The following is a 10,064-nucleotide window of genomic DNA, read 5'->3' as shown; positions in this document are numbered from 1 at the left end:
CCTTTTATGTTCCCTCATCTCGTTGCAGTTTTCATCGTTGCTTGCGTCTCTGTGACTCTCTCTTTCGCCATGTTTGCCACTCCAGGTTTGGATAATGTTCTCCTCCGAGTATGCTCTGTAGATTTGGAAGATTGTTTCTGGTCTCAAGTCTGGGCTCATGTTTCTCGGGGTTGGTTTTCGTTCTCCCTCACTCATGTTGTTCTCTTCTTCCTTTACTCCCCTTAGTATAAGTGTGCGGTATTAGTCTCTTTGAGCTTTGGTCCCTTCTATCTTGAGCTTTGTGGTTCTTCACCGGCATAGGCGTCTTGTTTGTGCTTGTTTAGTTTGTGAGGTGCTTCTTACCTCTTAGCTGGTGGTTGTGCTTATCGTTCGTTATGTATGTCTCTTCCTGCTTCGTGGTGATTTTGGCCTTCTGTTGATTATTCTTCCTCTAACCTGTTTTCTTTATTCTTTGCATTGGTCCTTGATCACGCTCATTTGTGTTTGAGAGATTGTTTTATCTCAAGATTATCTTTCTACATTTTACTGATTTTTGATTTTTCTGGCCAAGACACTCTATGATAAAGTGGGGTAAGTTAGTTTTCGTTCTTGATCGCCTTTGAATTCTGGACCTTTATTGAGTTAGTATTACTTTGACATTTTTTTCTCTGTGATTATTGAGGTTTTATGTTTAGATTATGTGTTATGCTTTAGTTTGGTTAATATTAAGATAAATATATAGTTGTAAATGAAATAATAGAAAATAATAAAAAAATAATAAAATCGGGAAAGTTTATGTTATTTTTAGCTGTTAATAAATTAAATATTTAAAATACATTTATATTTTTTCACTTATTTCTTTATTCGTTTTGCAATTTTTTGAATATTAAAATAGATTAAAATAGATTATCAAACTTCAAATAATGATTATTAGTGTGAGAAGGATTAGATAGTGTATAATTAGAAAATAGTGAATCAAATTGTAATAATCTAAAAGAATAATGATCTAAAATATAATAAAACAAAAAAGTGGACACATGTCAAAAAACCCCCCTTCCACATGTCATAAGAAGAGAGAAAAGTCTACTTTAGATATATAGATTGTAGGGAGAAACGTAATCAAGTTTCTAAATTACTGATTTTTATTTAAAATTTAGTTGTGGTAGAATAATTTAAATGATTGATTAGATTTCGATTCACAAAAAACACTAGTGAATTATATCACAAAAATAAGTGATACTATTTTGAATTACTTATTTAGAAATGACACAAATATATAAAAAAATTGAATCAGTTAGAATAATTGATGTTTTAATTAATTAATTCAACATCAATTCAAATAAAATGATACAGTTTATATGAATTTGCATCAGTTTCACAAAATTGATATTGTTATTTAGATTTATATCAATTCCACAATTGATGCATTTATTATTTTGGTTAACATCATTTACTAAAATGATATAAAATTTATATCAATAAAAATTGATGCTAACAAAAAATTATATAAGTAACTTTATTAGAAATGATGTCAGTTTATCTTAATTTGCATCATTTAAAATATTAGATACTGTAAATTTTATTTACTTGTTGTCCAAAATTTTATTTACATCGATAAAATAAGTTTATATATATAATTTTATATAGTGAAATTCTTTAAATGATCAGTTACAATCCCTAGAAAAATGGAACCACTACTACAATCCCAAATGAAATGTTAACCAATTAATTAAAATAACATCAACTTAAGAGAAAAAACAATTACGAGAAGTAGTATAACTGATTCACCTCAACTTTTTTTTTTGAACAACCAAACATTTCATTAAAATCGGAAGCTAAAAGTTCGAGTAGTACAAAGCAGTTTTAGCTAGGGCGTCTGCAGCAGAATTTAGAGTCCTAGGAACATAACCAAAAGTAATAGAAGAAAAAGATGATGATAGTTTCTTGATATTTCTTGATATCCAAGTTGATTCCGTAGAGCTCCACCGGATGTTGCTTCGAGTTTAGTGTTTTAACAAGTATTTGGTTATCTGATTTGTGGCAGATATTGGAGAGGTGACAGGCTTTAGCATGCAGCAGGGCTTCCCGAACATCTAAAGCCTCCGCCATCAAGGGTGAGGCTTTATATTTAGAATTTAGATCATGTGTTATTATATAAATGATTCACCTCAACAAACGATATTCTCTTCTCTCAAAATTCCCATCTTCATCCTTTTTTTCTTTCAGATTCTTAATCTCTTGTATTTGTTTCTTCTTATGAAGAACATCAAAAGAAACTGGAATTTGCTAATCAGTCGAATCTGACTGAAATTTCGGAGAGGTATTTTTTTCTTTCTTCTCTTGGTTCAAAGATTATAAGTTTTTTTAAAATTTATGTTTATGGTTTAAGTATTCTTCGTTGCTAGGATCAGGAGCTTCTAAAATTATAGAAGGAGATGACGTTCATACAAAAATGGAAGAAGAATAGAAGTCTCAAGGAATATTGATTAGTGGAGAATTCTACAATGCACAAGAAGAAATAATGAAGAAGGATCTCCATATTTAATTTTCATGGAAAATTTTGTTCAATCATTTTCATAGAAAAATTTATTCAAGGAATATTTTCTCTCTTTTAATTTATCTTCTTGTTTCTTTTGAGTCGTGTACATTTTTTCTTTGTAAAATTTTATTTTCAAAAGGAAAATAAAAAATGTTAATGAAAATTTATTTTCTTTAATTTATATATTGACGAAAATCATTTACTGTACAAATGATAATAATATTATTAATTAGTAATTATAAATTAAATAATTACGAAATCATTTTAAAATTAATTTTAATAAATGATATAAATCATTTGAATTAATTATTTGAATCGATTTTAATATTAACATCATTTATAAGAAACTGATGTAGTTGTTAAAATCATTTTTTTTTAATTGATACATAATGATATCACTTACAATAATTAATGTAAATATTAAATATTTTTACATCATTTATTAATAAATTGATTCAAATTATTTGCATAATCACTTTCAGAGTCATTTATTTAAATGATGCAAAATCTTTTTCATCATTTACAACTAATGCAAAAATAAAAAATAAATGATGTTAAACACCTCTTTTTTGTAGTGTTTTATAAGTTAAATCTTTTAAACGAAACAAAAAAAACTTTTTTTATTAAATTTCAATCTTAAAAGGAAATAAAATAGTATAAAAATTATTATTTCAAAAAATGAAATTAATTTATTAAATTAAAAAAATTTAAAATAATCAAATTCGAAAATTAAAATAAAAATAAAAATTATTACTTTATACTTTAAAAAAATTAATGTAATAAAATATATAAATTAGAAACATATATATGATCTGCTATATATATATTTACAGAATTATATATATATTATATACAAATTCTATAATTATTATATTTTATGTAATTTTTACAATATTTTATTTATCGAATTTATTATTTTAGTTAATGAAATTTAAAAAGTAAATAATTTTCTTTTTTGTAATAAATTAATTTTATTTTATATTCTTTTAGAATTTTTTTATTTTATTTTTATCGATCGAACCGGATATCCGGGTAAAATATAAAAAAAATTTGGATATTCAAACAGTGAATATCCGAATTGAATCGGTCACAAATATGCCTAAAAACAATGATATTTGATTTGTGCCTACCCTTAGAAACTCTTGCATCATGTATATTTTTGTGAATTATTCAAAAAAAATTCCTATCACTTAAATTTTAACTATAAACTACAAATGTGTCAAAATATTAATTTCATAATAGAGAGATTCTGTTTAAATTATTGATCAGTATTTAAAGCTCTTCTTTCAGAAAAAAAAATGCAGTAAGTCAGAAAAAAAATGCAGTAAAGAGGCAAATAGCAACAAAATAAAGAGTTCCAACTTAAAAAAAAAAAAAGACTTGCAAGTGTATATATTCATGCCCATAACAGTTTAGTAAACCCATTATAAATTATTAAGCCCACGATGAATTAGGGTTAGATGTGTGTCGGCGTGTGTCTTATGCTTAGACACATACACGCGATACCTTATTTTCTTGTATCATCATCGATTGCTGCAGGTCATCGGTTCAGCCCTTTGTGAGTATTTGTGTCATTGTTTTCTATATATGTTAATTGAATTAAGTTGATTCGCATCTAGTGTTGTTATGTTAGAGGTGGATTGTTTACCGATTTTGAAATAGTTTTTTGGCTTTTGTTTTTGGAAAACCCACTTTTCTTCCAATCAAGTTTTAGTTTTTAGTTTTTATTTTTTGTAAAAATCATTTGATTTGCCAATCAAGATTTTTAACAAATGGATTCCCTAAATTTTAGGGAAACTAGTTTTTCAAAATTTCAATATATTTATGAAGTAAAACCAAAAACTAACTTTTGTGGTTTTTTTTACAAAAAAAAGAATTTTATTTCTTTTATTATAGAAAGTAATGCATTTATGTATTTATAATTAAATAAATAATATTTCATAAAGAGAAATTTTCCAAACAACTTTCTAAGATATCATTTAAACAATAATGTAAAATAATTTATTTGTGTCTCATATCTGCAAATAAATTTTGATATTTATATATAATATTAATTAATTTTAAATCATTAGTTATTAATTGCTATAAATAAAATTATTGAATAACTCTAAGAATTATTAGACACACTAAAATAAATAATATTTTATAATTTTAAATTTTGTTTTCTTATTTTAAAATGATGTATTGATTATATAATAAAATTTTCTAAGTAGTTTCAAACTTTTAAATATTTTTATTTTTGTGTAATTTTATATATATTTTATATATATTTTACTATAATATATTTTTTTATAAAAATATAATAATTAAAATATGTTATTGTATTTTATTTTAAAATAATAATCATAATATTTTGATAAATTTTAATTGTAAAATCTAAATATTTATTGCTATTTTATTATATATTTTAGTGTAATGTATTAATTAATTTTTGAAAAAAATACAGCAAAACCAAAAACCAAAATCTAGAAACCAAAAACAAAAATCTAAAAACCAAAAACTAAAATCTAAAAACCAAAGCTAAAAACTACAGAAACAATCATCAAGCTAATCTAATCATTTTAAATGCAGCTAGCGTTTGTTGAAACTCGGATGAATGATCAGAAATGATGACGATGATGTGCGATCTTCCACATGATTTGTTGGGTGAGAAGATACTAGCCAAAGTTCCAATAACATCTCTAAAAGCAATACGATCTACTTGCAAACTATGGAATGTTTTATCCAAAGACTTTATTGTTGGTAAAACAACATCAAGGCAACATGAGTTTCTAGGGTTCATGACAATACGTAGTAAGGTTTGTTCCTTGAGATTCGGTCTCCCAGGAACCCACAATCACGACGCTTTGGTTGATCCATCTACGAAGCAAGTAAGGTTACTTGATCAAGTTGAGATAACTAAAATATTTCACTGTGATGGTTTAGTCTTATGTGTCACTAAAGAGAACTCGAAGCTTTACCCTTATTTAGGGCAAACAAAGTGGATCGAAACAAGAAAGCAGCTCCACAAGTCAAACATGTATGCTCTCGGATGCAATAACAATAGTAAAGTCCCTAACTATAAAATCTTGAGGCTACACTGTTGTTATAATCATTATACGCATGGCCGACTCAGTGGGTCTGAAATCTACGATTCTATGGAGTGTTCTTGACCTGATTCCCGACTGTGAAATTGATTATTATCAACGCGGGGTGACTCTGAAGGGAGATACTTACTTTTTTGCTAGAGGAACTGCACCTCATGAAATGGGAAATTATGAGTTAATAGGGCTTGGCGTTTTTATGCTATGTTTTGATTATACAAAAGAGAGATTTGGACCGCATCTGACTCTCCCGTTCACAATCACTGATAACCACCACGAGGCTGTGGTTTTATCTTGTGTTAGGGAGGAGCAACTCGCCGTGCTAATATATTGGATTTTTGGGTTACAAATAAGATTGAGTCTAATGCGGTGTCCTGGAGCAAGTTTTTGAAGGTGGATATGACAATAAAACCACCGAGACACCCTTTGGTTCACAGGAATCATGGGAGCTTCTTCATTGACGAGGAGAAGAAAGTCGCTGTGGTTTTCGATAGAGGCTTAAATGACTCATCCAGGCAATACGCAACAACAGCTTTCATTGTTGGAGAAGAAGGATACTTCACATCAGTGAACATCGGAAAAGAACCCACAAGGTCTGGAAGTTATCATCCTCCACTTGTGTCTTCTTCTTATCTTTCAAGTTTATTACAAAACAACCAACCACACAAAAGGAAAGAAACAGCTGTCTAGTTTACCTTGATTTGTTTCTTGTATCGTCCACTTTTTTCATGTCATTTTGAACAAAAGAGAGGCATTTCCACAAAAATGTCTAGTACCAAATTCTTTTATTAGTTCTGTAATTCTTCAACCCCAAAACTCATATGAGCCTTTACCAGAGGAAATTGGGATGTTTTAATTTCAATTTGTTCTCATTGTGTTTGAGACATATATTCCAGGAAACGAACTTCCAAGATTAGTTTACGTCTTTATAGAGAAGAGACCTTGATATGAGTATCACAAGAAGGCTGGAGCAGAGAACACATTGGGAAAAGCTTCAAACTCAACACATATTGTCTGCGTTTTTAAGAAATGCTCTATTCATTCTTAATCTTGGTTGTTATCACTACGTCAACAATAGCAAAGCCCTCAGTGAAGCAATATTTTTCTTTTCGATGGATCCAATTGTTGTTCAAGACGTTTGCTATATTCAGTTCCCCCAGAGATTTGATGGAATCCACAAAGAGTGATCAGTGCGCTAACGGAAACATAGTTTTCTTTTTTATGTCTTAATAAGATTTGCAAAAAACGGATTTGACTGGGAGACTTTTCTTCGCGTTTTGGGTTGTTCTTTGTCTTTATCCTTTCCTTAAAGGTCTATTGAGAAGACAGAACAGAACACCCACCATTTTATTCTCTGGTCTATCATTGCTTGCTTCTGTGTTTTTTCTTGTTTTAGTTCGAATCAATCCTTTCCTCTCTAAGACTGATACGACCTCCTTTCCCCAGAACTGCCTTTTGATCGATTGCTAAGAGATGACTTTATGTATTGCTCTGAAGGGTTTTTTTTTTTTTTGTTTATTGTTTTGTAAGACTTCCTTTTCTTGTGACAGAAGTTTCTCATATGGTTGCTTGATCCACAAATTAAGTAATATTCTTGTTGTACAAGTTAGGTTTCGGGGTCTCTGTTACTTCAGCATGTTAAACTAATCTTTACCTTCTTAAATACATATAGATACATTTTTTTTTATTTCTCATCAAAAAAATGCAAATTATTAATGCAAACAAGCATTTACAAGAAAATGATTACAACATGAAATATTTTGGTTTCATTTGAAAGAAACACACATTGTTGTAACATGTAAAGTTGTAAACATAAAATATAGTTATGTTGTTTTATTCAGTGGAATTATTTTTGCTAAAAGGTTTGGTGGAATCTCTCTCATACCAAAAAACGAAACTAAAAAAAAAACGAAAGAAAAAGCAATGCAAGTCAGATTCCATGAACAAAAGCATCGATGTCAACCTGAGGAAAATCATCAAGCAACGAGTCAATGCTACATCCTTCCTCAAGCAGGTTCTCATTAAATCCGAAGCCATCAGCAAACACACATTCAGGCACAGCCCTGTCTTGTCCGTAAAACTTCTCTTCCTTCTTCTTCTTCCTCTTCTCCTCAACCGCCACAATATCCTTCTTCTTGTTACTTTCTTTGCGTCTACCTCTTGCAGGAACAGAAGAAGACGACAAAACTCCCAAATCCAAGCTCTTAATGTAATCCTGCAATAGAGAAGGTCTTGGATACTTAGACCTACACTTTCTCTTGGAGAATTGTCTTCGTTTCGTTGCGTTCCAATGGTTCTTGATCGAGTTCTCTGTTCTTCCAGGGAGTCTTTTTGCAATCTCTGCCCATTTGTTTCCAATCTCTTTATGAAATTCTATCAACACTCTGTCTTCGTCTTCACTCCATGTTTCTTTCTGTGAAAAATATACTCATATTCTCTCAAACACTATTTAATATTTAGTTTCCATAATCATCATGACATGAATCTTGGTTACTAGTTGTTAATACCTTAATGTCAGGTCTCAAATGGTTATGCCATCTCTCTCTACATTGCTTCCCAATCCTTCCTGGTAACACTTGGGCGATGTGTGACCATTTCCTCAGTCCGTATTTCTCCACAAGCTGTACCAATATCCTATTATATATATCAAAATATATTACGTTTTTATTGGTAACAATTGTTAATAATCTTGCGTAATAACTATATATTAGATCTCGATCCACGCAACCGCGGGTTTTTGTTTTCTTTTATTTTTATATAAACATTTTGTTTTCAATTCTAAATTGGTATATATTATAATATATATGTGTCTATCAATTTTTAAAACATAATAAGTTTACGGTATATATTTTTCATTGAATAGATTTTTTCAAACTTTCACATGTATTTGTATCTTCTTCTATATATATATATATATATATATATATATATATATATATATTTTCGGATTATTATTTCACTATTAAAATCGTAAATATATATATATATATAAGTAAAATATTGTTGTATTGTCATATTCAAAAATATGGTAACATTTCACAAATTTAGAAAAATTTTAAGAAATTAAACTTTTCGCTTCATAGATTTATATTATCGAGTAAATAATTAAATATTTAATTTTTGTTTAATTTTTAAAATAAAATATATAGTTTAAAATTTGTTTTCACTGGTTTAAGGTAGTAAAGATTAATCAATGTTAGATAATATGATTTTTGTTATTTAAAAAAAGTCATTATAATTGTAAAAGTTAACATCACAAATATTTAAATAATTAACATATAGAGGTATAGTATTACAACATTAAATTATATCTATTTAATTTATATTATCTATAAATCTAAGCCCAATAAAAATTTCTGGTAGGCCCAAAATATAAATGATAAGATTAGAGATTAAATGTAACATGACTTTCTAGGAATGAGTCCATTAGTTCCATTTTTTAAAAAAAAATCACACATGAATCAAGATTGTGACTCTATTTTAATATATAAGATATAATGAAACTATATATATCGTCAGAAATATTGATTATGCAGTATGATCGTAAGCTTTATATTGTTAATAACAAACCTGTCTTCTTCAGCAGTCCATTGTCCTTTGACTAAGGTTGTATTATTCTTTCCTTTCCATGATGATGAAGACGATGATGAAGACAAGTTTCTTGTCAGAAAAGGTTTGGTCTTGTTGAAACTCATCGCTTTATAACAATTATTATCTGCAGAAACACATGAAACTTCATCTGGCATCATGAAGTTCGTAGGCTTGATTATTGCCGTAGGAGGGTATTCAAAAGGGAGCATCCTCATCATCATCATGTTGTTTTGTTCCAAGTCAACAGGATTATGTTCATCGACCAACCTGATCTCTTGGTGATGATCACGAGTGAAGTACTGATTGTCTGAAGCTTGGAAATGATGATTCATCAAATGTGGCTTAGATTCATAAAAGTCGACCAAGTTTTCTTGGTAAGAGCAATGTTGCAAGGGAACCTTATTGATACAAGACAACGTCCTTGGGGCACCTAGCAAAGGATTTGAAGATGTAGAGCCATGATGATGATGATAGTGATGATCAAACTGATGATCATGATCAAGATGGTGAAAATCTTGAAGAAAACTTGTGGGCTTTGATTGGTCAACGACTTCGAATGGAAAATCTTCTTCTTTCATATGTTCTTCATCACGTGTGAATTTGGTTAGGTTTAGAGTTGCAAAACCACTCTCGTCGACGTAATTCTCCATATTTTTCGGAAAGAGGAGAAAAAACTAATTAATTAGTAAAAAAAAGTGAAGTATTTTTTCTTTTCTTGTGTGTTGCTTTGTTCTTTCTCGTATTTGTAAGGTAGGGGAAGAATGAAAGACATTTAATGTGTGTTCTTACTATGCCCATTAATTTGTTAGTAAAAATATAACGTTTAGAGTTTGTTGTAGCATTAGTGTTATTAAATTTAATTAACGTTTAGA

The 10,064-nt window shown here is 28.9% G+C and overlaps 1 protein-coding gene and 1 pseudogene across 1 annotated transcript; one reads left to right on the top strand and one right to left on the bottom strand.

The window, feature by feature from the left end:
- Positions 1-5,124: 5,124 nt before the first annotated feature.
- LOC106334041 lies at positions 5,125-6,291 on the top strand (annotated as a pseudogene).
- A 1,240-nt stretch (positions 6,292-7,531) lies between these two features.
- Positions 7,532-9,842, bottom strand: LOC106334301 (transcription factor MYB98-like). The gene is made up of 3 exons (XM_013772610.1): positions 9,172-9,842; positions 8,109-8,235; positions 7,532-8,014 (listed from the first exon to the last, which is right to left on the bottom strand). The coding sequence occupies exons 1-3, from the start codon at positions 9,840-9,842 to the stop codon at positions 7,532-7,534; spliced, it is 1,281 nt and encodes a 426-aa protein (XP_013628064.1).
- Between the last annotated feature and the right edge of the window lie 222 nt (positions 9,843-10,064).

Source organism: Brassica oleracea, chromosome C3 (genome assembly GCF_000695525.1).
Source record: "Brassica oleracea var. oleracea cultivar TO1000 chromosome C3, BOL, whole genome shotgun sequence".
NCBI lineage: Eukaryota > Viridiplantae > Streptophyta > Magnoliopsida > Brassicales > Brassicaceae > Brassica > Brassica oleracea.
The sequence above is the reverse complement of the archived record's forward strand: the minus strand, read 5'-3'. Positions and strand labels throughout refer to the sequence as shown.